The following is a 27,166-nucleotide window of genomic DNA, read 5'->3' on the forward strand; positions in this document are numbered from 1 at the left end:
CCACAGACCAGGTGTCCCCGAGCCTGGAAGACCCTGTCTTCCCTCTTACTCGCCTGGGAAGCTCCTTGTTCTTCTAGATCCAGCTGAGATGCCACCAAGTCCGGGACCCCACCCTGCAGTGGTTCCGCTCTGCTCCCTCCCGCAGGCTCCTATAGCTTGCTTCTTATCTCTGCCACCAGAATCTTTACCTTGCAATATGGCAAACACCTACTTTCTTTTTATATTTTTGAAGATTCATCTATTTATTTGAAAGAGTTACAAAGGGAGAGAGAGAAAGGGAGAGACAGATGAGAGAGAGAGAGAGAGAGAGAGAGAGATTTTCTATATGCTAGTTGAGCTAGTTCACTCCCCAGATGCCTTCAATGGCCAGTGCTAGGCCAGGCTGAAGCCAAGAGTTTCATCTGGGTCTCCCACGTGGGTGGCAGGGGCCCAAGCCCTTGAGCCAGCCCCTGCTGCTTTTCCCAGGCCGTTAGCAGGGAACTGGATTGGAAGTGGAACAGCTGAGATACACACACACACCCATGTGGGATGCGGGCGTCAAGGGCTGTGACTTTGCTCGCTGTGCCACCGCGCTGGCCCGGCAACCTTGCACCTTCCACAAGCGCCCGGGCTGCTGCTCAGAAGGAGCAGGGCTCAGCCCGTGGCTGCAGGCTTGCGCTCTGCACTGCCTGCTGGGGCCCTGGGGCTGCGGGCCTCCTGCCTCCTGCTGTCGCCTTGGGTCCTGCTTCTGAGTCTGATTCTCTGTTCCTCCCCTGTCCGCTTGTTCACCACTCAGCATTTCACTCCTGATCTGGCTGGCTGAAGTTTGGGCTGAGATTTGGGAGGAAAACACAGCCCTGACCAATCAGCTTTTCCTTCCTCCCGGGCCCGTGCAGACTCGGGCTGGGCCTACCCTCTTCCTCTCAGTCACCCAGTGCCCGGACACCACATCCTTCTCCACTCCTCGGGGCCTCCTGTCCCTGCCTCTCCCTGGGCTCCTGCTCTATGCAGCCTTTTGGTGCCCACATTCCTGCAACCCCGTGACCACAACACATTCCTGGCCTGGCAGCCAATGGTGTAAAAAAGAACAGAATGTCCCAGGGCCCCGCCCAACCCCCAGCTTCACCTGGGCCCCTCCCCAGCTGGGACAAGGCTGGGGGCACGGTGAGGAGCCAGGAGGGAAGGGGAGGACAAGGAGTGGGCGAGGCTGACCTGGGGGTACCCTTGGCAGGAGTCCCGAGGGATAGGGTGGACCCCCCCCCCCCAGCTCCTGGAAGCCCACCGGGGGCTCCCTCTCCTTGCTCTCCCGCCTGCAGGGGAGACCTCCTCAGGTTGATCGCTAAGTGCCCGTCCTCCATCCTGCTCTTGGTCCACCCCCTGCCCTCACCCACCTGTCTCCCTCCTCTGCCTTCCCTGTTCTCCTGGTCTCCCCACCCTCGTCCCAGTCATCGTGGCTCATCTTCTTTCCTTGTTTTCTCCTCCTGGTTTTTTAGCTCCGGACTCAAGATCTCAGGCCCTCGCCTGCCAACCACGTCCACCGCAAGCCAGCAGCCCGGACTGTTCTTCAGCCTCCTCCCACCGTCCAGGGCCCCACTCCCATCGGGTTCACCTGCCCTCGGGAGCCTCCTCCCTCTGGAGGACTCCCAGCTCAGACTCCTCCTCAGTCCCTCCCCCGGCCCTGCTCACCTTTAATTGAGATGCTAATGAGGCTCCTGTAGCTCCCATCCCGGGCCGGCGGGCGGGCCCTCTGGCCAGGCCGCTGCACCTGTCAGGTGAGGGGGGAGGAGAAGTTCGGCTGCCAGCTTCAACTGGAAAGGAACCAGTCCCAGCGCAGCCACACCTGGGAGCCGGGAGCTGGAGACAGCGCAGATCTCCCGCAGCCTGCAGGCCCGGGGCGGAGAGGGAGTCCGGGGCCAGAGACCGAGAGGAGGAAAGACAGGGGACGAAGAGGAAGAGAAGCAGGATCAGAGAGTCTGGACCCCGGAGAGGAGACTGGCAAGGAAGAGGAGAGCCGAGAGAGGCACAGAGAAGCCGCGGGGAGTGAGAGGCAGGAGGGAAGCAGAGATCCTGAAGGAAGCAGACCGGGGCCGGGACTGGCCGAGCAGGCAGAGGCTGGCAGTGGTGGAGGCGGCAAGGGAGGTGCTAGGACAGAACCAGGAGCTGGCCTTACCTGGGAAGCAGAGAGGCCTCTCCAGGGAGGGCCAGCTGCAGCTCTTGGGCGGCGCCCCCCGACTCCAGCAGGTCCGCTGCCTCCTGGAAAGGTGGAGGGAGGGAGAGGGAGGAGCTGTGGGGGAAGCAGGCTCAGGGTGGGAGATGGGCATGGCAGGGGCAGCCTCACTCTGGGTCCAGGTGGTGACGAGGGAGGACACCCAGAGCCCCTACTTGACCTTGGCCCTCGCCTTCCCTAGCCCACCCAAAGACCATGAAAGGGGACAAGCGCGAGGAGCAGGGGCCGGGCCCCGAAACTGTGGCGCCCCAGCAGCCCACGGAGGATGAGGAAGCGCTGATTGAGTTCCACCGCTCCTACCGCGAGCTCTTCCAGTTCTTCTGCAACAACACCACCATCCACGGCGCCATCCGCCTGGTGTGCTCCAAGCACAACCGCATGAAGACGGCCTTCTGGGCCGTGCTCTGGCTCTGCACCTTCGGCATGATGTACTGGCAGTTTGGGCTGCTCTTTGGGGAGTACTTCAGCTACCCGGTCAACCTCAACATCAACCTCAACTCCGACAAGCTCGTCTTCCCAGCCGTCACCGTCTGCACCCTCAATCCCTACAGGTCAGTGGGTACCTCTGCTTCCTCCCTGGCGGCTGGAAGCGTGGTGCAGTGGGCTCTGGGCTGCTCCTGTGGACCCAGGGGTAAGGGCTGATGGTCCTGTCCCAAGTTACCCTGCCCTTCGGGCAGCAGGCGCCAACGAGCCCAATGGTGCTGTTGCAGTGCCAGCCTTACCCTGAGTGTACTGGTTGGACCGCCAGGGCCTGCCCTCCCCTTTGCTCCCTACCCTGGCCAGTGGGAGGCAGTGCTGAGAAGGTCATGACTCCGCAGAGAGCAGTGTCCAGCTCAGCCTCATTTCTTCCTGGAGCCAGTTGGCAGCAGAGAGCCCAATGGTGAGGCGGAGTGAGGCCGTGCGGGTGCTATCGAGGCAGGCGGGCTCGGTCTTTGTGCAGAAGGCAAGTTTGTGGTCGAGATGGCACGGTGGGGACCTGGTGAGAGTTGGGCTCCAAAGTGAGCTTGGAGGCCAGGCATGGGGGTTTCAGAGCCAGAAGGAGAATGGGGCCAGAGAGTAGCTCCCATGAAGCTGTCCCCAAAAGACAGAGGCTAAAACGTGGGAGTGAGCCCTGCGGGGCTGGACTCTACCTGTGCAGGTGCCTGGTATTTAAGGGCCTGGTCATGTTTTGAAGTTCGGGGTCTCATCCACGCTCTCTGTCAGTTTTGGTCTAGAAGCAGGAGGTGGTGGTAACCACGGAGCGAGGGGGCAGGGCTATTTGTCTATATTTTTTTATTTGTGCTCAATTAGTCATGCTATGCCTTGGGAACACCTGGGTCAGGCCAGACACAGCACTAGGCTCAGCGCAAAGCGGATTTGTCCATAATTCACGCCACCTCGTGAAAGGCTGGGCACTTGGCTTGGTGGTGTAGTCCGATGGACAGAATCAGATGGAAGAGGTAGAGATACCAACACGCAGGGGTGCAATTCCTGGTGACAACGCAGGAAACCCAGGAGCCTCGGGCTGTCTCCAAGGAGGAGCTTGTGCCAACGCGTGCTGAGCGCTGGGTGTGCGGGCGATTCCAGATGATCGGGATGGGTCAGGTGGTGGGGGTGGAGGCCCCCCATATAATCCTCTGTGGCAGAAGGTGTGTCAGGGACTGACATGGGTTGGGACATCCTGTCCCGCAGCGAAGAGACTGTGGTGCCCAACCTCCACGCGCTAAGTCCTTCTTGTGTTCCTCCTTTGATTCTCACAATAGCCTGGCGCAGGTGCCATTCTCCCTCTGGATTTACTCTTAAGGAAACTGAGGCAAGGCACGAGAAGTCATCCCAAGGTCACTGGGAGAGTCACGGGGAGTGAGTGACTCATCCTGTGTGCTGATCCCCAGCGGGCCTCAGTTTCCTCATCCATAATTTGGGACACGTCCTGGTCCCACTTCCAGGTGGAACTTGGAATAAAGGAAGTCTCCGTCAGAGGTGGTCACCGGGCGTTTCAGGGCTCTCTGATTCCCCTCCCCGACTCCTCGGCCCCTTATGCTACCGTGGGGGGGGGGGGGGAGCAGCCAGGGCAGTAGGCACTTGGTGTGATACGGGAGGACCGGCGGATCTGTTGAGCTCTGCGTGTTTTCTAAGGCTCTGGTGAGTGCCGGTACTGGGCAGGCCGGGCGGGACACAGCCCCTGAGGATGGAAACCCGAGTTCCTGACTCCAGAGAACCCGCCAGTAGGGCTGCCACAGCACTTAGGAGGGAGAGCAACCCCCCCACTCCACCCCCCAGGAAGGAGATTGAACAACTGCTGTGTGCTTGGCCCTGCTCTGGCTGCTCTGTAAACACTGTGTCATTGGTCCAGAAAGGTGGGCATTGTCATTTCCATTTCTCAGATGAGAAAACTGAGGCTCAGCAAGGTGAAATCAGTTGGGCAAGATAACACAGCTAACAAGAACAGCCGCTAACACACAGATATATATGTGCCAAGCATTAAAAAAAAATTATTTACTTGAAAGGCAGCTCAGGTAAAGGCAGTTGAGGCAGAGAGAGAGGAGACACAGAGAGAGGTCTTCCAACCACTGGCTCACTCCCCAAATGGATGCAACAGCCAGGGCTGGGCCAAGCCAAAGCTACAAGGCTGGAACTCCATCCAGGTCTCCCACATGCGTGGCAGGGGCCCAAGCACTTGGGCCACCTTCTGCTACTCTTCCCAGGCACATTAGCAGGGAGCTGGCTGGGAAGTGGAGCAGCTGGGACTGGAACTGACGTTTTGATATGGATGCCGGCATCGCAGGCAGTGGGACGACCCACTGCACCACTATGCCGGCCTCAGGCATTTTTATAAATGAATCCGAGTCTAGCGTAAATTCCTGTGTTATTAAATGATTTAGTCCTCACAGCAGACAGTGGAGGTACCACGGTGTCTCCCGTGTTATGGTTGAAGAAAGGAACTTGGCCGTGTTCAGACAGGCAGCAAGGAGTGAGAGAGACTCCCAGCCTTAACTAAGCACCAGTGCATCCCAGGTTAGCAGCGGAGGCACAAACCCTGAGGTTTGATTGCAAAGCTCTTCCTTCCATTACACTCAACACAGGGGCAGGCAAAGGCAGCACAGGGCTGGGGGCAGCTGCTGGGAGTCCAGGGGGAAGAGCCAGTCAGGGGAGAGGCAGGTGTCAGGAGAGCAGGAAGGGAGAGCCCAGGGCTGCTGGCCGCCTTGCAGGAGAGGCCGGCATGGTGGGCAGGTGATGCAACCTGGTGGGTGCAGAGCCGAGGGAGGGCCTCGGAAACTGGACGGAGGGTGTGAGATGCTCAGCTCCTACAGGGCAGCAGGGAGGATGTGAGTCAGTCAGTGACGCCGAGGAACTGGAGGGTGGCCAAGTCCACCGGGGGTGTCCACCTGCTGAGGGCCGCCACCAGCAGAGGGGGAGGAAGAAGACGCTTGCACGGGGCTCCCGCTGTTCTGTAACTTCCAGGGGAGGGAAGGACAAGGGCTTTGGGGACCTTGCAAACTAGGCATGGGCGTGCTGAGGCTTCAGTGGCGGGGGCAGCCGCTGCCATTCCAGCCCTTTGGCCAGCAAAGGTTTGTCACCTTAAGGAAAGGCGAGGCATATTCACATCTCTGGAAAACAGGGGGCAGTTAGGCTGGACCTCAGGAAGAACTTGGAGTTCTTGATCAATAAGGAGGTCAGGGAACCTGGAGATGGCAGGGCAGGAGGCCTGGCAGCAGGAACGGGTGGGGGGAGGGGCAGTTCCCCTACCGACAGCCCCTGCAGGAAGAGCCGGCAGGGCTCTGAGCCAAGGAGCATGTCCTGGCACAGCCTGGGCACCAGGGCCTGCTCAGCAAGCCTGGCAGGGGAGGACGGCCCAGGCTCCCCGACCCCGCCGTGGGAACCTTGCCACCTCTGTGCAGCTGCTAACAGCCTTCCGCGGGAGAAGCTGCCGTCTGCCTCGTGGTGGCTTCTACCTTCTCTGCCTCTGCTGCAAACCCACAGACGTCTCCTCCTTCCTTCCCCAGCGGCTCTCGGTTCCGGGTGCAGCTCTGACAGCCTGCAATGCCCCATGATCGTATTTTGAGCTCCATGACAAGCCCGTTAGATACGGAGGGCAGTATCAGCCCTGCGACTGGATGAGAAGCCCGAGGCTCTGAGATCCTAAAGGCTTGGCAGAGGTCTGTGAAGCAGAAGAGTCCGAACTGGAATCTGAGTCTTTTTCTTTTCTTTTCTTTTTTTTTTTTAATGATCTATTTTGGTTTTAGAATGGAATTCAGAACATCACATGGATTGAATTGTCCTGTCTTTTAGGTTTCCGTTTGCAAAAAGATTTTTTAAATGTTATTGGTTTATTTATTTAAAAGACAGAAGGAGAGAGAGGGAAGGGGAGGGGAGGAGATCTTCTATCCACTGGTTCACTCCCCAAATGCCCATCACAGCCAGGACTGGACCAGGCCAATGCCAGGAGCCTGGAACTCCTTCATGGGTGGCAGGGACTCAAGTACTTGAGGCATCCTTCGTTGCATGACCAGGAAGCTGGATGGAAAGCAGAGAGTGGCTGGGACTGGAACCAGGCAGGCATCATGAGCAGTGGCTTCACCACTGTGCCACAACACTGGTCCCACAAAGCTGAGTCTGAAGGTACACTTTTGCATAGAGCTCACACGAGGCTAAGTGGCAGGCAGCGATCCTGTGTCTCCTTAGCTTTTTATTCTCCAATAATATAATAAGAACAATAATGATAATAAATGCAAGAGCAGCAGTAACTGGTTCCTATCTGCCAGGTCCATGGCTCAGTCCTTTTCTTATATTAACTCGTCTAATCCCCATGACAACCCCATGGAGCAGCTGCTATGGTTATGCCCATTTTACAGATGGTGAAGCAGAGGCACAGAGGACATAAATTACCTGTCGGAGGCTAACCAACCTGCAAGTGGTGAGAACATGAGCCTGGAAAGTTGATTAGAACTCAGCTCCTTTAACTTTTCCTTGAAGGAGATGGTTTCTAGGCCTCTCACGCCCTGGCTGTCCAATCACTGACCTGAGAATCCAGCGCTCTCCAAATGTCACAGAGATGTCTGACCCCCACGTGGGGTCTGAGAGCTCTGAACTAACTCAAGTGGGGGTGGTCTCTGTCTTCACTGGGGGGCTGACCCGTGAGGGGCTCCTGGTGGGCACAGCTGCCTGTGAACAGATTGTGTGGAGCTCACGGAGGCCGTGTGTGGCCGGCGGGGGTGGTGACTCCACTGGTGAAGGCGTCAGGGTAGGCGAAGTTGAGGCTTCTAGGTGGTCCCTGGCAGATGGAGAGAGTAGGGCAAGGTGCCAAGTGCATGCTGGCAGCACAGGAAGCTGGTGCGTCTCCTGCACCCAGCTCTGCCTGCTGCTCTGGGAATCTCCTGTAGGCCTGTCCCAAGGCTGCCAGGGTGAGCCATGGGCTCTGTAGCAAGAGGAAGCCCCCGGGGTAGGGTGAGGCAGGAGGAGGAGGAGACACAGATGGGACAGAGCAGAGGTGTCTGCCCCAAACCTCCCAGCATCCCTGCCCCATGCCAGTCTGTGCTGAGCAGAGAAGAGGGGCTGGCGGGGAGGTGCAGGTGCAGGGAAGGGAGACTTCACTGCCTGGTCTCAAATGCTTCGGAGCTGGGAGGCCGAGGGAATGGAAAAGCAGGGAGCGTGGAATCCAGCAGGCCTGGGTTTAAATGGTAGCCCTGGGCCTTCTTAGCTGGATAACCCTGGGGATGTTGCCTACTTGCTGGGTCATGGTCCTCAACTGTGCAATGGTAAGGGTAAGGCCTGCCTGATGGAATCGTGCAAGGATTCACTCCGCTTTCAATGCAGTGCTGCCTACCGGAGCAGACAGGAGTGAGGGTGAGGACAGCGACCGGGGCAGGAGGTCAGGGAGGAGGGCTGGGCTGACCTATTGAAGGGCCATAGCCAGCTTTCTTGTTCTTCCTCTCTGACCCCTGGTCTCCTTGGGACAGATCTGAGGGCTTCAGCGTGTTTCACTCAGCGGTCAGTCTCTTAGCTCTAGTTGTTAACTCAGAGGTGGGCATTTGGTACAGCAGGTAAGCCGCATCCCAGACCAGAGTGCCTGGCTTTGAGTTCTGGTTTGCCCAGGATTCCAGCTTCCTACTGATGTGCACACCCTGGGAGGCAGCAGGTGATGGCTCAAGTACCTGGGTCCCTGCCACCCACATGGGACAAGTGGTTTGAGTTCCCAGCTGGCATGGGTATTTGGGGAGTGAACCGGTTAGGATAGGCGCTCTCTCTGTCTCTCAAATAATTAAAAAATAGTAACAAACAGAGCAAAAGCTCTGCCTCCTGTTATAGGATTTTCTGGTGTCTGGAGTTAGGGTGGGAGAGGTACCTTTTTTTTTTTTTTTTTTTTGAGAGGGTGACATGAGAATCCTCTTCTCTGCCTCAGCCAAAGGTGAAGAGAACAAAGGGAGAGAAGTGGCCCTCGGAGAGTCCAGGGCTCTGCACGGGCCCTGAGCTCTCCTGGAGACCCTGTTGCAGGTGTGAGGGGACTTGGGGCTTGTAGTCCAGTTTGTGTGGGGGTAGGGGCGCATCAACAGCCCATCTGGACGAGGCAGGAGGGAACTGAATCGGATGAGCAGCCCTGAGAGGGTCTGGCATGGGGACAGCGTGGGGCTTGATGGAGAGGAGCGATGTGGCCAAGAAGTGACAGACAGCGTGGAGTTGCTGATGCGAGGGACGGCGTGCAGGAAGCAGAGCAGGAGCCCAGAGGGACTTGAGCCAGCTTGGGGGAGGCGTGGAGCAGGAGGCACCGGGAGGGGTGTGGTGGCTCCTGCTCCTGCCTGCAAATCACCACGGAGCCCGGCTGGGGGACTGGATTCTTCCTGCATGGCCCTGAGAAAGACCCTCACTTTCCTGTCTTCCTTCAAGGGGGCCTGTGAAAGGCAGGGGCAGTGTTGTGCCCACTTTGCTGAGGAGATTCAGAAAGGCCAGGTTGCTTGTGCATATTACACAGCTAGAAATGGCGCTGCTGGGCCAGCCGCCCTGGATCTGGTACTCTTTTTTTTTTTTTTTTTTTTAATAAATGGATGTCTGTGATTCCTATTTAAAATTTTTTATTTGTTTATTTTCATTTTATTTGAAAGGGAGGGAGGGAGAGTGAGAGAGAGTGAGAGATTGCCCATCTGCTGATTCACTCCCTAAATGTCCACAATAGTCAGGGCTGGGTCAGGCCAAAGCCAGGAGCCAAGAGCTCCATCTGGACCGCCCTGTCTTCCACCTGGATGTCAGGGACTCAAGCACTTGAGCCATCACCTGCCGCCTCCCTGGATGCACATTAGCAGGCCGCTGGATCGGAGGGAGAGTGGCCAGGACTTGAACGAGGCACTATGCTAGGGATGCAGAGGTCCCAAGTGCACCCCACACCCTTTCTGGGGCTCCATACAGCCTCCTAAAATACCACAGAATGGCGAGCGGTGTGGCGCTCTGACCCATTCCCCGGCCATAGGATCCTGTGCAAGTCACCAAGCCTCGGGTTTTCCACGTGGTAAAGGGGACAACAATAGTGCCAGTGGCCAACAGCACACGGAGTTACACTGAAGACTACACAAATAATGTACATTCTTTTAAAAATGTAATTGAATGGCAGTGGGACAGAGGGAGAAACAAAGAAAGATCTTCCATCTATTGGTTCACTCCCCAAATGGCTTGCACTGACACCCCAATATGGGATGCCAGTGTTGCAAGTGGTGCCTTAACCTGCTGTGCCATAATGCCAGCCCCCCATAATGTACATTCTAATACCACAGTATCTGGCTTATAGTAAGTGCTCAATAAATACTAGTTATTATTGCTATTCTTAAAAAAATAAATTTATTTGGGAGACAGAGGCATAGGCAGACAAAGTTCCCATCTGCTGGTTCACTCCCCAATGATTGCATTGGCTGGGGCTGGGCTAGGTCGAAGATGGGAGCCAAGAACATAATCCAAGTGTCCCACATAGGTGACAGGGACCCAGCTTTTATTGTTTTAATTACCGGTAACAACCAAATCTTTCAGAGTTCCAAACACACACTTTCCACCTGAGCTGCGTTTTTCCTATGAGGGGAGGGAGGGCTGTGAGGGTGGATGCGTGGGGCCCAGCCAGCTAGATCTTATGATGGGGAAGGAGATGCAGGCGCATGCGGCAGAATGTGAGGATCTGCGCGAGACAGTGGTTAGTGGAGCTGCACAGCAGGACCATGAGGGGGCTCTTATAACAAGCCTGGGGCCCGCATTGTGCAGCAGGTGCATCACTGCTGGGGCCACCTGCAGCCCACATCTGAGAGTACGGGTTTGAGTCCCGGTTCTGCTTCTGATTCCAGCTTCCTGCTAATGCGCACACTGGAGACAGCAGGTGATGATGGCTCAAACACTTGAATCTCTGCCATCCATGTGGGAGATCCAAATAGAGTTCCTGGCTTCTGCTTTGGCCTGGCCCGTATCTGGCTATTGGGGCCATTTGGAGAATGAACTAGCAGATGGAAGATCTCTCTCTCTCTCTTCTCTCTCTCTCTCTCTCTCTCTCTCTCTGCCTCTTTCTGTCACTTTGCTGTTCAAATAAATAAAAATAAATTAATAAGACTTACCCACTCCACACCCCAATAACCTTTCTGGGGCCCTGAATTCCGGCAGATAGGGCATTTGACTTTTTAAAGTGAGATGTAGTTCATATACAATACAATAAACCATCTTAAGTGCTGGTTGTGGTGTGGCCGTCGTAACATTGAACCTTCGCCTCTGGTGCTGCATTCCAGTCGATTTCTCTTCCTCTCCCACCGTCATTTCTCAGTTCTATCGCCATCAACAAATTTGGTCTGTTCTTAGACTTTATATAAACAAACTATGCATATATATTTTCTTATATAAATGTCTGGCTTGTTTGGCTTAACTTAATGTCCCTGAAATTCCTCTTTTTTTTTTTTTTTTTTTTTTTGCCTGTACCAGTTTGTTTTTATTGCTGAGGGTCTTTTCTTCTTAAATTTATTTATTTCTTTGAAAGGCAGAGTTAACAGAGGCAGAGAGAGAGAGAGAGAGAGAGAGCTTCCATCCACTGGTTCACTCCACAAATGGTCGCAATGGCTGGAGCTACGCCGATCTGAAGCCAGGAGCCCGGAGCTTTTTCCAGGTCTCCCATGTGGGTGCAGGGGCCCAAGCACTTGGGCCATCTTGAACTGCTTTCCCAGGCCATAGCAGAGAGCTGGATTGGAAGTGGTGCAGCCAGGACTTGAACTGGCACCCCTATGGGATGCCCACACTGCAGTCGGCGGCTTTACCGGTTACGCCACAGCACTGGCCCCTGCCGAGGGGTTTTCATAGTTTTGGCTATGAAGAGTAAAACTGCTGCAAACACATATGTACCAGTCTGCATGTTTTCACTGCTCTTGGGTAATACGGTAATACTTAGGAATGGCATTGGTAAAACATCCAGAAGTGAAATCATGGAACTACCAAGCAGTCCTCGAGAGTGGTGGTACCATGTGACATCTATGGCTTTGGAGAACTCCAGTTGCTCGATATTCTCACCAACGTTTTTTGGTGTTAGTCTCTCTAGTTTTAGTCTAAGGGATGTTAAATGGCACCTCACTCTGTGTGTTTCCCTGAGGACTAATTACATCAAGTATTTTCCATGTGTTTAATGACCACTTTTTTTTTTGGCTATATTTTTTCTTATTTATTTATTGTCGATTTGTCAGAGTTCTTTACATAACAGGGTGGATTCTTTGTTGGATGTTTTTTCTTTTCTTATGTATTTATTGGTGGGGGTGTCAGGGGAAGACAGAGTTATTTCATTCACTCTCCAAATACTTGCACTGGTCAGCTAAAGCTGGGAGCTGGGAGCAAAGCCCAGGTCTCCCACTTTGGTGGCAGGGCCTGTTACCTGAGCCATCACTGCTGCCTTCCAGGGTGCACATTAGCAGGAAGCTGGAGTCAAGAGCTGGAGCTGGGAATTGAACCCAGGGACTCTGGTATGGCTGTGGGCATCTGAATCAGTGTCTTAACTGCTAGGCTAAGGGCTCTCCCCTACTTTCTTAAAGACTTACATTTTTTATTTAAAAATGATCCCTTTGATTATTGATCTGTTGTTTCTTTATATATCAGGACAAGTTACTTGTTAGACATTGTAGTAATTATAAATTAGATGTTCTTAAATATTTGTTTATTTATTTGAAAGGCATAGTTAGAGATAGAGTGACAGAGACAGAGAGCGAGATCCTCCATCTGCTGGTTCACCCCCCAAATGGCCACTGAGTGGGCCATGAAGAAGGCAACACCACAGCTGTGCTCACTGCAGGTGTACAGGGCGGCAAACCCTGATCGCATAGGCTATGAAGAAACCCGGGACACTGATGGGGCCAAGGTCAGCTCTGATGGAGAGAAGAAGGCATATGTTCGCCTGGCTCCTGACTGTGGTGCTTTCGATCATCCACATGAGTCCAGCTGGCTAATTCTATGTTTTTCACTACTTAAAAAAAAGACAATCAGGAGGCCAGAGCTGTGGCACAGTGGGCTAAAGCCACAGACTACAGAGCTGGCATTCCATATGGGTGCTGGTTCAAGTCCCAGCTGCTCCAGTTCCAATCCAGCTCTCTGCTATGGCCTGGGAAGGCAGCAGAGGAAGACTCAAGTCCTTAGGCCCTTGCACCCACATGAGAAACCTGGAAGAAGCTCCTGGCTTCGGATGGGCCCAGCTCTAGCCATTTTGGCCATTTGTGGAGTGAACCAGCAGATGGAAGACCTCTCTTTCTCTTTCCCTCTCTCTATAACTTTCAAATAAATAAACTAAACCTTTTAAATATATATATATATATATATATGCAGGGAGAGAGATAAAGACAATCAATTGACATATATGAGAGGGCTTCAAGAGGTTCATGGGAAAATAGAACTGAAAGAGCATGTGATTTCTCCCAGAAGTTTCTGAAGCCGTTTTCTGGATTCTTTTCCATTCATCTATTGTCTGTCCTCGCCGAGGGCCGCCTCGGTGGGATTACTGTGGCTTTATAGCAAGCGCTCAGATCAGGGTAACTAACAGGCTGTTGTGACTTCATTTTCCAACTTGCGTTGCTAGTGCGCAGGAATACAATCGATTTCTGTATGCTGCTGTGTGTCCTGCAGCCCTGCGTACCGGGTGTAATGTTTTGTTTCGGTAGATTGTAGCCCCAAGGCCCTGTGAACTGTGGACTTTCGTGGTGATGTTCACTGTGGGAGTGTTTATTCTGAACAGTGTTAACTTCCCGGACCTGACACCTCCCCCAACACCGTGTCCCTGGAGGGTGGAGGGGGGTTGGTGCCGCGGAGCCTCTGAAAATGCAGTCCAAGTACCTTGACTTAGAAGATGCCAGGTGGTAGGCACGGGCCCAAAGGTCAGCCTCGGCCAGGGAGGGCCGGATGACCCGCGCACCCTCTCGCCTGGGGAAGGGGCAAGTAAGTTCCGGGTTCCCTGCCAGGTCTGAGTGAGTGGGAGGAGGCGCCTGCTGCCTCCCTCTTTCAATAACAGGCGCAATAAACGCCTTCACGACCCAGGCTCGCTGTCGCTTCTGCTTCCCCCCGCGGACACACCTGTCTACACCTCCTCCCTCACGGGGAGTCAGCTCAGCCCCCCCACGCTTTTCCGGGATGAACCACCGCACCGCTGACAGCTGGGGAAACTGAGGTCCGAGGGGCGGTGTGTGTTGGGGGTCGTGCAAGGCCGCCCTCTGTCCGACTCTGTGCCGCGCCCCCTTTCAGATATCCTGAAATTACAGAGCAGCTCAAGGAGCTGGACAGCATCACCCAGCAGACGCTCCTCGACCTGTTCAAATACAACGCCAGCACCCTGGAGGCCCAGCCCCGCCACAGGCGCGACGTCCACCCTCCCCTGCCGCACCCCTTGCAGCGCCTGCGGGTTCCGCCCCCGCGCCTCGAGGCCCGCCGAGCGCGCAGCTCCGCCTCCAGCGTGCGGGACAACAGCCCCGAAGTGGGCAGGAAAGACTGGATGATCGGCTTCCAGCTGGTAAACCCCGCCCCCGGCCCGCAGCACCACGCCCCCTGCCGCACCCGCCCCTGCAGCCCGCGGACGCTGGGCGGGACCTGGGGAACTCGCAGGCGTGCACGCACTCACACGAAAATAAATGAATGAATTAAAGGAGCAGCTCCCTGTGCACCAGCCTGCGGGTTTGCTCGTGGGGTCTCCGTGGGAGGTGTAGGCTGCGGGAAGTCAGATCTGGAGAAAATGCATCTGAGTTACAGCCTGCCTCGCACCCTGCAGCGTGCACTACAGCCTGGGATGTGGGGTAGAGACAGCAGGGAAACTTTTTTAAAAGTTTTTTTTTTTTTTTTTTTTGAAAAGGGGAGAGTAAGAGGAAATGAGAGAGGGGGGAGTGAAGGAGAAAGGGAGGCCCCCGCTAGTGAGAGAGCGGGTTACACCCCAGGAGACTGCAGTTCTGGACCAAGCACTCCCGCTGGGCAAGCCTAGTGATGTGTCAGTCTTCCCACCTGGGAAATGGGTAGACTTCTGCTCGGCCCGCTGTCGACGTGAACCGCAGCCAGGCTTGTGCAGCTGCTGGTCTCCCCGGCCCAGCATGCCCTTGGTCCCTTGTCTCCTGGTTGGGGTCGGGTAGTGGTGGGAGGCCGCTGCTTCCATCAAAAACCTCAGGGCCCTTTGACCTCGGCCCCACCCTGCTGCCAGCCCTCTAACGTTCAGGTCTCTGTGCAGTGTAACCAGAACAGATCGGACTGCTTCTACCAGAGGTACTCGTCGGGAGTGGACGCGGTGCGGGAGTGGTACCGCTTCCACTACATCAACATTCTGTCCAGACTGTCGGACACGTCGCTGTCCCGGGAGCAGCTGGGCAACTTCATCTTCACCTGCCGCTTCAACCAGGCCTCCTGCGGTGATGGGTGAGCAGCGGCCCAGCCGGTGCGAGGTGGGGGGTGGGGGGTGGGACGCGGGCTGGAAACTGCTTGTTGACCCCTGCGGGGGGCGCACGGCCTCAGGTGCTCGCCTCTGCCTGGGACCATCAGCAGACTTGTGCTCCCTGCACGGCAAGGTCTGAGGCCCGGCAGCCTCCCGTGGAAGGCCTGGGACCCTCTGGGCTTGGGTGTGGCCTTGAGAAATTAAGGGCGGGTAGCACTGTTCTGGGTCTTTCTAAGCCCTCTTTCCCCCTAATCTCAGGGCTCCTAGGAGCTGGGCAGATCATCTGGCCCCATATTCGCCTTCCTCTATGAGGCTGGGCTGTGAGAATAGGGGGTAACCTGGGTCTAGGGGCTAACCTGGGACCTGCACTCTGGCTCTGTCACCTGGCCAGGTGACTGTGGGCACTTCCATGTCCCTCTTCAGGGTCCACTTCTTTGTAAAATGGAACACAACAGCACCCAAAATCTGAGATTCCTTCCATGTTCCTCCAACAAGTTTCTGGGCTAAGCATTTGAAAAGCATCAAAGAAAAAAAAATCAGTAACCCTAGCCCTTTGGGCACTTTTCCTCAAGTGGTAAAGGTGATGCGGATGACCCTTGTCCCAGGAGTGGCCCGAGTGGCCCAAGTGTCTGAGATAACAAATGGGGGGGGGGGCACTGTGGCATAGCGGTTAAAGCCGCTGGCATCCCATATGGATGCTGGTTTGTGTCCCAGCTGCTCCATTTCCCATCCAGACCCCTGCTAATGTGCTTGGGAAAACAGCACAGAATGGCCCAAGTCCTTGGGTCCCTACACCCACGTGGGAGACCCGGATGGAGTTCTGGGCTCCTGGCTTTGGCCTTGTCCAACTCCAACTGTTGCAGCCATCTGGGGAGTGAACCAGCAGATGGAAGATCTCTCTCTTTCTCTCTCTCTCTCTCTGTACCTCTGACTTTCGAATAAAATAAATTAAAAAATACAGAAGGCGGGGGCTTCCCTAGGTGGGTGGGTCCCTTACTCCACTGCTCACGCAGGTAAAGTGACTTCTGCTGACCCAGCGACAGATTCCTCCCTCCTTTCCATAAGGGCTCTTGTCAGGCCTGCAGGCTGGAGGAGGTGGGGAGTGACAGGTCCCGGCCCCCCCCCCCCCTTCTGCCCCTTGATTCGCAGGGGTTGTCTCCCTGCCCCTACCTGCCTGAAGAAGGGTGCTGGGTGGCACATCCCCTCCCATGTCGCTGGAGAGTGCCAGCAGGGCCAGGTGTCAGCTGCCTCTCCCCCTCTCCTCCCCACTCCCCCACCACACACTGCCCAGCCCATGATTTAGTCTTGTGTTTGTTTGAGGACAGAAGTTAGCCAGCTGGGTAGTGAGACCGGAACAGCCCCTGAGCCTGAGTCAGCCCCTACCTGCCACCTGCCACCCTATCTCTCTGATTACCACCCTCCTGATCCCCTCCCTTTGCCTGCTCCGAGGTCCTGCCTGGCCGTCTGTGGGGAGTCCACACACGAATTTGGGTACACCTGCCAGCCATGGCACAGACCCACTGTTCCTCCCTTCCCTTCACTCTACTTAACTCTTGCACAAAGTCCTCTTTAAAATCCTGGGACAGCGCTCGTGACCTTCAGATGCAGGTGGCAGCTCCTTAGAGCAGGCTTCTCACAAACCCTCTCCTTGCCCTTCTCCGAAACCCTCAGCCGCTCCTTAGAGTATTTTACTGACACTTTTCTTGACACATCTACATACCATGAATTCTTCCTTTTAGTGTGTTGAGAATTGCACAACCATCACCACTATCCAATTTTAGAACATTTTCCTACCCCAAAGAGAAACCCTGAGCACCTCAGTAGTTCCCCTCCTTTCTCTCCCCTCCTCCAAGCCCTGGGAACAACCAGCGTGCCTCGCGTCTGTGGGTCACCTACTGTGCCCAGGTCCAGTGGATGCAGCCGGACAGCCCGGGGTCTGCTGTGGCCAGTGGCTCTCACTTACTGCCTTTTCTCATCCACGCTGTAACATGGATCAGAACTTCAGCCCTTCTTCCTTTTAATGTTTCTTTATTTTTATCTACTTGAAAAGCAGAACGAGAGAGAGGAGAGAGAGGAGAGAGAGGAGAGAGAGAGAGAGAGAGAGAGAGAGAGAGGTTCCATCTGGTTTACTTCCCAAATGCCCTCAACAGCTAGGGCTGGGCCAGACTGAAGCCAGGAGCCAGGAACTCCATACGGGTCTCCCACATGGCTGACAGGGACCCCAGCACATGAGCCATCTTCCGCTGTCTCCCAGGGTGTGCGTTAGCAGGAAGCTGGATTAGAAGCAGAGGAGCCAGGACTCAAACCTTCACTCCGATATGGGATGCAGGTGTTCTGGGTGGTGGTTTAACCTGCTGTGCCACAACGCCTGACCTTAGAACTTCATATTTATTATTACTGAATAATGATATTATATTGTAGGAGCAGATTTCAGAATGTTTGCAGAAAAGTGGAATGAAAAGATCACTTAGGGGTAGGCGTTTAGCCTACGGTTACAATGCCTGCGTCCCTCATTGGAACACCTGGGATCAATATGCAGCTCTGGCTCCTGACTTACTAATGCAGACCCTGGGGGACAGCGTCTCTACCTGGGTCAGCTCTAACCCCTTAGGGATTCCTTCATTTCACAGCTAGGAGAGTGCCCTTGGAAAACATGACCTGTCCAAGGCCACACAGCCAGAAGGCCACTCCTCACTCCTGCCAGCCTTCTTCCCCTCACCTGTCTTCTTCCTCCTCTGCCTGTCACAGTCTGGAAACCCCACGTCCCTCTTGCCCTGCCCCTGTCGCCGGCACAGTAGGACAGAGATGCCCGTGTCCCCGGGGGTGGGCGCTCTTGCTCCCAGCCCCTGTGGCCTCCCTGTTCAGGAACCTGTGCTTTGCCGTCGAATCCTATTGCAGTGTTGCATCCGCAGTGGCGCTCTCTCTGTTCCCACATCTGTCCGACATCTGGACTTCCCGGTCTGAGACGCGAGGCCTCTTTCTTGTCTTGGGCTCTTAAGGGCGCTCCCCTTAGCTCAGCTCCTTGCTCACCACTGGTCCTCTGCTCTCAGCCAACCCTGAGATGCCAGAGACGGTGGGATGTGGCTCCTGCCCTCAAGGGGCTCGCCGTGTACGTGGGAACACGATTTAGACCTGCAAGGCATCAGGGGCCCATCACAGCCACATGGGAGGTCACTGGCAGCATGAAGACCAAGGCCAGTGGGGTCAGCTGGCCTGGTGGGAGGAGCCGGGGCTAGAACAGGCACCACCTGGCTGGAATCCCAGGTTCATCGTCACTCTTGGTGTGGCCTTGGGGCGGCTGCTCCTGTCTCGGGTAGCTTCCTCTTCGGTGGTGTGGGGATGCGGCTCCCCTGGGCTATTGTTTGGTGCGGCCGAGGGAGCATGCATGGCACATAGTAAGTGGTTAGGAAACGCTCTGAAAGCGGCCATCCCTGCTCCCCTGCCGTCTGCTACTTTCCTTTCTCACCCTGTCATCTCTCTCCTGCCAAGGAATTACTCTCACTTCCATCACCCGATGTATGGGAACTGCTACACTTTTAATGACAAGAATAATTCCAGCCTCTGGATGTCTTCCATGCCTGGCATCAACAATGGTGAGCAGCCCTGCCACAGCCTCCCCCAACCCCCAGCCCTGGCCACCCATGGTGACTCACCTATTAGCTCACACCCTGGAGATGCCGGGCGCCTTCTGTCCCCTGCACCGTGCCTCTCTCTCCCCGGGCAGGAGGGCTCTTTGTTCTCACTTCCCCATGGGCACCACGTGGCACATTGTGGACACGGGTTCCGGTCCTTCTTGCTGTCCCTAGAATCCAGCTCCAGGGTTGCCAAGTCCATTTGCAAGTCTTCCTGGCCTGGCTCCCCTTGGGAGACTGGAAACCCAGCGGGGCCTGGGTCTTCTCCAAGCCCTCCCCCTGCCCCTCCACCCGGCTCCCTGTGTCTCCCAGGGCTGTCACTGACGCTGCGCACGGAGCAGAATGACTTCATCCCGCTGCTGTCCACGGTGACCGGGGCTAGGGTGATGGTGCATGGGCAGGATGAGCCTGCCTTTATGGATGATGGCGGCTTTAACTTGCGGCCCGGTGTGGAGACCTCCATCAGCATGAGGAAGGCAAGGCTGGGGGTGGGGGGTCTGGGAGGAGAGGCTGCGAGAGGAATGGATTGGGCTTGGCAGCCCAAAGACGAGAGGGACACAGTCAGCGCATAGGGGAGGGGGCCATGACCTTGGGGTCCCTGGGGAGCTGGACTCCGGTGGCAGGGAGGCCTTGGGAAGGAAGGCCCTGGGGGAGTAGGCGGTGCTGGGTGGGGAGCCCTGAGAAAGGGCTCAGGCCATGCTCAGCATCCCAGGGCTGCTCAGCCCCCTGTCCTTGAAAGGAGCATTGAGATGAGTGCTGGCCTGCAGGAGATGGGAGGCCGAGAGGAAGGGCAGGCAGAGTGTAAGGTTCGGCCTGGGGCTTGGGGGAGGACGGGCACCCAGGCTGAGGCCCCTGCTGCTTGCTGTGCCCTCTGAGTATGCGTTGGTTCATAGGAATCCCTGGACAGACTGGGGGGTGATTATGGCGACTGCACCCAGAATGGCAGCGACGTCCCCGTTAAGAACCTTTATCGTTCCAAGTACACACAGCAGGTGAGGCCCAACCTGTTTCCGGGGCAACCGTCTCCCAGGCCCGCCCTGGTCGGTCAGAGCTGGGTGGTTGGGTTGGAGGGGGAGGTTTGTGTGTAGGGCAGTGGGAGGGTGGGGTCAGGGGAGAGGTGGGTGGGAGGAAGGATGGGCTGTGTGGGGAGGGGTGGGGCCAGCTCTCAGCCCCTCCTCTGTTTCTGTCCTCCTGCCAGGTGTGCATCCACTCCTGCTTCCAGGAGAACATGGTCAAGGAGTGTGGCTGCGCCTACATCTTCTACCCACTGCCCGAGGGCGTGGAGTACTGTGACTACAGGAAGCACAACTCCTGGGGTGAGGGCAGGGAGCCCTGCCAGGCCCCGTGGGCCCCAGGCACCCCCCACCCCACCCCGGGCTCCCGGGCCTGTGCCTCTGCCGCCCCTCCTCTCCCTCACCCTCTGCATGTCCTGCCCTGAGCCTCTGTTTTTCCCTTTGCTCGCCCTCTCTTTCCCCCTCTCCCTGCTTTGGCCTCTGTGTGTTTGTCAAGGAATTGCCCCGCTGAAAAAGAGCGTGTGGCCTAAGGAAGGAAGTAGCCCCAGGAAAAGACCAGGGCTTCCCACGCTGCCTCATTCCTGGGCTGCTTGGCAGGGTGGCTCAGGGTGCTGTGAGAAGGTATCAGAAGTTCTGGGTGTCCGACCCCCCCTTCACATGTCCCAATTTACGTGGCTTCGAGACTGGCCCATATGCGTTCAGTAGTCTGCTATGTCATTATTTTAAGCCATTTTTAATTTATTTTTATTTATTTGCTAGAGAGACAGTTAGGGATCTGCCATCTACTGGTTCACTCCACAAATTCCCAGTGACTGGGGCTGGGCTGGGCTGAAACCATGAGCTGGGAACTCCCTCTGGGTCTCCCACTTGGGTGTCGGGGACTGGACCACTTGAGCTATCGCCTGGCCCTCCTAGCCCATTCCCTGGCTGTTTTGAGCATTTAGAGAGTGAAACTAGTGGATGGGAGATAGATCTCTCTCTGTCTCTGTGCCTTTGAAATAAATATGTGGAAAGAAGGTTTTTTTTTTTTTTTTTTAACTTGGAGGAGAAAAATCCCTTTCCTTTGCACTACAGCTGAATTATGGAGCAGGCAAGCTGTGCGCTGGGATGTAGAGAGGGAGGAAACACTAACCAGAAAACATACGCCTGGTGCCCAGGCTGCTCTCTGGCCTGGCAGGCCCGCGGCCCAGTGGTTTTCCCTGCTCCCGGTGGGTCAGGGGGTCTGCAGTCCCCCACAAAGGCTGCCGGTTGTCTCGCCCCAGGTGGCGGCCTCCTTCCCTGGGCTTGCTCCACCACACAGTTCTCTCCCTGGAGCTGCAGTTTCCAGGCGAGGCTGCCCGTTCCTGTCTCTGACCTCAGCAGGCAGAGGCCATCAGAACTGGAAGGAAACACAGGCAGAAGCCACCGGGCTTCACCCCCCACCCTGCTTCTCAGAGGAGCAAACTGAGGCCCAGGGACCAGTTCAGGAAGCCCCAGGCTGTGCAGAGCAACACGGGTGCTGGAGGAGGCTGCCTGCTGCTCCTCTCTGCCCCCAAGCCGTGATTTCTAAGTTCTGAGCTTGAAGATCAGCCTGTGAAAACTCACAGGATTCTCTGCTGAGAAATTGTGAGGATGAGGGAGAGGAATTAAGGGCAGAAACCCATTCTTAGGGGTTGCCTGAGCTTACCAGGGAAAAGGGCCCAGTCGCTTCCTGTTCTCCCCGCCTGGATTTGGGTCACAACTCAGGATTTCAGACTGAGTGACTCAGAGTAGCACTAGGAGTGCCTGGATTCGAGTAATGAGCACCCTGGGAGGCGGCAGGCTCAGGCACTTGGCCTCTGACACCCAGGTGGAGTTCCCGGCTCCTGGCTTGAGCCTGGCCCAGTCCTGGCTGTTTTGGCCACTTGGGGAGTGATCTGGGGATGCGAGATCTCTGTTACTCTGTCTCTTTTTCTATGCTTTTCAAGTAAAATGGAAATAAATACATGCTAAAAGTAACAATAATGATAAAACGGCCTTCGTAGAACTTGGTGTGTGAAGAAGGAGAGAGTCCCACTCTTTCTTTTTTTCTTGATAATACTTTATTGCAATAATTCATATCCCATGCAATTTACATATTTAAATCATACACTTATTTCAGTATAATTTTAATTTTCAGATTGAAGTTCTTAGGGTAGTTTTGGAGTTGTACAGAGTCATCACCATAATCAACTTCAGAATATATTTTTTAAAAGCATCTATTTATTCATTTGAGAGACAGACAGAGCACCCATCTGCTGGCTTACTCCCCAAATGCACAAAAAGGCCAGGGCTATGTGGAGACTGAAGCCAGGAGCCAGAAACCCAATCCAGGTCTCCCACATGGGTAGCAGGAACCCAACTATTTGAGCCATTGCTGCTATCTCCCAGGGTGTATATTAGCTGGAAGCTGGGAGCAGGAGTTGGGGCCAGGTTTGGAGCCCATGCACGCTGATATAGGGTGAGGACCTCCTAACAGCCTTGAAAGCCCCGCCCCATTTCAGAATATTTGTATCATTCCTGAAAGAAACCATTAGCAGTTCCCAAGCTCCCGAGCCACCCTGCCAGCCCCCAAGCAACAACCAGTATTTCTGTCTCTATAGATTCACCTGATCTGAATATTTCATACAGAAAGAATCATATAATGTGGCCATTTTTTAAAAAAGTTTATTTATTTATTTGAAAGAGTTACACAGAGAGAGAAGGAGAGGCAGAGAGAGAGGTCTTCCATCCACTGGTCCACTCCTCAACTGGCTGCAATGGCCTGAGCTGTGCTGATCCAAAGCCAGGAGCCAGGCGCCTCCTCTGGGTCTCCCACGTGGGTGCAGGGGCCCAAGGACTTGGGCCGTCTTCCACTGCTTTTCCAGGCCATAGCAGAGAGCTGGATTGGAAGTGGAACAGCTGGTCTCGAACCGGCGCCCGTATAGGATGCTGGGACTGCAGGCGGCAGCCTCACCTGCTACGCCATAGCGCCGCCCCCTCCCTTTTTAAATATTTATTTTATTTATTTGAAGGGCAGAGTTACAGAGACAGAGGGAAAGACAGAGAGAGAGAGAGAGCTTCCATGTGCTGGTTCACTTCTCAAATGACTACAACAGCCAGGGCTGTGTCAGGCCAAAACCAAGAGCCAGGAGCTTCTTCAGGGTCTCCCACGTAGGTGCAGGAGCCCAAGCGCTTGGGCCATCTTCTGTTGCTGCTCTTCCAGGTGCACTAGTAGGGAGCGGGGACTTGAACCGGTGCCCATATGGGATGCCGACATTGCAGGCAGTGGCTTAACCCACTAAGCCACAACACTGGCCCCACTTCTTTCCTGTTAATGGCTGAGTATTATCTCACGTGGGTGCACTGCGTCCAGTTGACTCACACACGTAGGGGCTGGTGGAGGTTCAGGTTGTTTCAGCATTTTGGTTTCGTGAATAACAGCGGACATTTGGGCCCCAGGTGGACGTGTGCTTCCAGCTCTCTCGAGTGAGTCCCTAGGAATGGACTTGCTCGGGTTCTGCATTTAACCTTTGTGGGGGGCTCCCAGCCTGGTTTCCACAGCGTTGCATGTCCCCGCAGCAGTAAATGAGCATTGCAGCTTCTGCATTCCCTGGCCAGCCCCGTCATTCTGATTTTAGCTGTCCTACTGCGTGGACTGTGGTCTCTCATTGTGGTTGAATCTCTTACCCAACCGTTGTTCCCATTTTCCTTTCTAACATGGCAGCGTTTGCTTGTGTGGAGCACAGCTTTCCCCGGGTGGCTCCTGTTTGGTTTTTCTCTTTTTTTGCTGCCTGAGCTTAAGTTCTGCAACATTCTTGGTGTGGCCACTTGAAGGGGCATCGCTGTCGTCCCCTGCTGCATAATGCTTTTGTGGAGTGGGTGCCCAGGGATCTTGGGACATCTCTTGGTGTGAAGGCTGAGGGCTCCTGTTTGTACCCGCAGGCTACTGTTACTATAAACTCCAGGACGCCTTCTCCTCGGACCGCCTGGGCTGTTTCACCAAGTGCAGGAAGCCGTGCAGGTGCGTGTCCCCTGCCCCAGGTACAGGCTGGGCAGCTGCCTGCTGGGCGGATTTCACTGAGCACCCTTTTCCTCCTGCAGTGTAACCAACTACGAGCTCTCTGCTGGTTACTCGCGATGGCCCTCGGTGACGTCCCAGGTACAGCGAAGAAGGGAGATGTGTGCGCATGCGTGGGTGTCCCGCGGTGGTCTTCGGCGGGTGTTAGGTGTAGGGCTGTATTTGACCCCTCCCCTTCCCTGGTGGCCTCTTTGACATCTCCGTTCTCTCTCAGGACTGGGTCTTCCAGATGCTGTCGCTACAGAACAACTACACGGTCAGCAACAAGAGGTGGGTCCCTCCCTGCGCCCCGCCCTGGGGCAGCCTGGGGAGGAGTGGAGATGGGTAACTGGAGGCGGGGTCGGGAAGTGAATCCTCTGCCATTTCTTCCCTCCTTTTCTCCCTTTCTCCAAAGAAATGGGGTTGCCAAGCTCAACATCTACTTCAAAGAGTTGAACTACAAAGCCAATTCTGAGTCCCCCTCTGTCACGGTAGGGAGCCTGTGTTTCAAGGGGAGGGGGGAAGGTTTGGGACTCGAAAGCAGGGGGCCCTGGGAAGAAAGGTTGGGGTCAAGGGTGAGGTGGAGAGCATAGGAAGAAGGGGTGCTTGGCTGGGGCATGAGGGCTGTAGGGGTGGGGGAGGCCAGGCCGTGCGGGGCGACAGGTAGAAGGCCCTGGAGACAGGTCCCGGCCCCTGCTGACTCAGCCGTGGCCCAGAGCTGTGTGTTCTTAAGGGAGAGGAGCAGACAGGCGCCTGAGAGCCCAAGGGTGTAGGTGAAGGGGACTGGCTTGGTGCCAGGGGCCTCTGCCATGCGGTCACTGCACCTCTCTCCCCTGCAGATGGTCACCCTCCTGTCCAACTTGGGCAGCCAGTGGAGCCTGTGGTTCGGCTCTTCCGTGCTGTCCGTGGTGGAGATGGCCGAGCTCCTCTTCGACCTCTCAGTCATCACATTCCTCATGCTGCTCCGGCGGTTCCGCAGCCGCTACTGGTCTCCTGGCCGGGGGGCCGGCGGGGCGCGGGAGGTGGCCTCCTCGCCGGTGTCCGCGCTGCCCTCCCGCTTCTGCCCCCACCCCACGTCCCCGTCCGTGCCCCAGCCTGGCCCCACACTGCCCCCGTCCTTGACAGCCCCTCCACCTGCCTATGCCACTCTTGGCCCCTGCCTGTCTCAGTCCGGCTCTGCCTGTGCCCCTGGGGAGCCCTAAGAGGAGACAGTGCCCCCCCCCCCCAGCCGGTGCCAGGGGAAGCCTTGGCAGAATGAAGGATGTTTGGGGCTTTCCCTCAGAGCTGCCCAACTGCCCATGGTGGGCGGGGAAGGGGCCCCGGAAGTTGTCCAGAGAGCAGCGGCCGGTGAGGCTGCCCAGAACTGCCTCTGCTCTGCCCGGTTCTCCTTGGTCCTCCCCTGAACACTGGCGTCCCCTCCCAAGTGCAGGCCGAGCCAGACTGGGAATGCTGACAAGGAACTTTTCTAGGAGACGACCAACAGCCAAACACAAACAAAAGCCCACAAAGGCGTGCACAGGTCTCCTACGCAATGGTGACTGATGGCCAGAGCCAGCCCCGGCCTGGCCTGCGGGCCACAGATGTCTGCTGTTGCTCTTGAACTGGAGTGGGGAACCCCACCCAAAAGCCCCCTTTATTCGTTCTTGGGCAATTCCCCTTCCCTGGCTTGCCAGGGTGAAGGCTGGAGCAGAGCCGTGTGGTACAGGCCGGGCCACTCCCAGGCAGTCCCAGTACTTCCAGCCACAGGCCCCATGCTCTCCCTAGCCATGTGGACCCCAGTCCTATGCCCTGCATACCCCTGCCAATCTGCTCAAGCCAAGTCTTCATTCCGGAAGTTTCCCCATCAACTCCTGGACAACTGTGCGTCCTTAGAACCCCGCACCGAAACTGTGACTCCCATGTCGGTGTTGCCCCCCCCCCCCCCCAGCTTGTCTTCCGCCTACCCTCTGGGCTGCCATGGCCCACCTCGGCCTGAGTACTGTCATAGCAGCGTTTTGCCTTGTTCACTTGTGTGGGCCTCCCCAGTTAGACTGTGAGCTCCTTGTGGCCAGGAACTGAGTCTTGCCCATGAACGTGTCTCAGGTCTGGCCCGGTGTGCTGCTTTCAGCAAGTAGGCAGGTACTCAATACACAAGTGTTGTACAAAGGCTATCTGGAGAGCTGCCTGGGTGGGGAGGGGACGGATGCAAGTTTCTGAGTCACTGCCCAAGCTTCTGGGAGGTCTTGGGATTGGGGGGAGGGGACGGATTCCCCTGTCCTTGACCTTGGGACAGACAAGCCATCCTGGGAGTTCCCACCTGGTGTTGTTGAGAAAGTGCTGTGTGTCACCCCACTTGGTGGGAGGGAAGCACATGGCTTGGCTCTCCGGGGACCTGCCCTGGAGGTGGTCTGCAGGAGGGACCGCCCTTACCAGCGTCCGGCCCTCCCTCCTTTTCCTTTGAGGCTTTGGCACTGCCATCACTGATCTCTGTACCACTTGCTGCATACACCTCACTGCCCAGTTGCGGTGTAACCTTGATCTCCCCAGTTCCCTGTCACCTGCCGGGCAGTGATGGAGGAGAAGGGACACAGGCCAGGCTCTTCTGGAACCTCCCTCTTTCTTTTTTAAAACATGTATTTTTTATTTAACTGAAACATGTATTTTTATTTAACTGATTGACAGAGGAGTCTCCATCTGCTGGTTCACTCCCTAAATGGCTGCAACAGCCAGGTTCAGGCCAGGCCAAAGCCAGGAGCCTGGAGCTCCATCCAGGTCTCCCATGTGGGTTGCCAGGGCCTCAGTACTTGAGCCATCTGCTGCTGCCTTCCCAGGTGCATTAGCCGGGAGCTGGATCAGAAGCAGAGCAGCTGGGACTCGAAGCAGCACTTTAGTGTGGGATGCCAGTGTTGCAAGTCGCCACAGAGAGAGGAGCAGAGGGGATCTGCCAAGGCTTAAAAAAGGGTTTTCTTTAAAAAAAAAAAAAAAAAACTATGACTTTATTTGTTTATTATTAATTTATTTTGAAAGAGAAGGGGAGAGAGAGAGAGTTCATCCTTTGGTTCACTGCCCAAATGTTCCCAACAGCAGGAGCTGGATCAGGCTGAAGCCAGGAGCCAGGAACTCAGTCTAGGTTTCCCACATGGGTGGCAGGGACCCAAGTTCCTGAGCCATCACCTGCTGCCTTCCCTGGATACCCATCAGCCGAAAGCTGGGGTCGGGAGTGGAGCAGGCACGCTGACATGGAATGTGGCCGTCCCAGGCAGCGTCTTCCCCAGTGCACCAAATACCTGCCCCAAATCGTGGGTTTTCGGGTCCTCAGCTTCTCCCTCAGTTCCGACGGCAGACTTGGAACTCGAGGGGACCCTTTCTCATGCTCTTTGAGGGATGCTGCCCCCACTGCCTGTACAACCCCCAAGTCTTGAGCGGCTGGAG

At 55.8% G+C, this 27,166-nt stretch overlaps 1 protein-coding gene across 2 annotated transcripts; it reads left to right on the plus strand.

Moving 5' to 3' along the window:
• Positions 1–1,731: 1,731 nt before the first annotated feature.
• On the plus strand, positions 1,732–25,901 carry SCNN1A (sodium channel epithelial 1 subunit alpha). 2 transcript variants are annotated; one of them, NM_001082728.1, is given in 13 exon segments: positions 1,732–1,751; positions 2,388–2,757; positions 13,907–14,171; positions 14,874–15,058; positions 18,564–18,667; positions 19,019–19,182; positions 19,600–19,698; positions 19,905–20,022; positions 23,641–23,719; positions 23,800–23,857; positions 23,991–24,046; positions 24,171–24,246; positions 24,595–25,900. In NM_001082728.1, coding segments are annotated over 12 exon segments (1,923 nt in total). In that variant the 5' UTR covers positions 1,732–1,751; positions 2,388–2,401; the 3' UTR covers positions 24,958–25,900.
• Positions 25,902–27,166: the final 1,265 nt, after the last annotated feature.

This window comes from Oryctolagus cuniculus, chromosome 9 (genome assembly GCF_051225735.1).
Source record: "Oryctolagus cuniculus isolate XC-2025 breed Fujian yellow rabbit chromosome 9, ASM5122573v1, whole genome shotgun sequence".
NCBI classification, from domain to species: Eukaryota; Metazoa; Chordata; class Mammalia; order Lagomorpha; family Leporidae; genus Oryctolagus; species Oryctolagus cuniculus.

Bases quoted from the DNA above. Each gene is read 5' to 3' on its own strand.
- SCNN1A (XM_051849889.3), top strand. From the start codon at position 2,402: ATGAAAGGGGACAAGCGCGAGGAGCAGGGGCCGGGCCCCGAAACTGTG. The intron at 19,183-19,599 runs GCAAGGCTGGGG...GTTGGTTCATAG, and splicing joins CCTCCATCAGCATGAGGAAG to GAATCCCTGGACAGACTGGG. The intron at 24,047-24,170 runs GTGGGTCCCTCC...CTTTCTCCAAAG, and splicing joins TACACGGTCAGCAACAAGAG to AAATGGGGTTGCCAAGCTCA.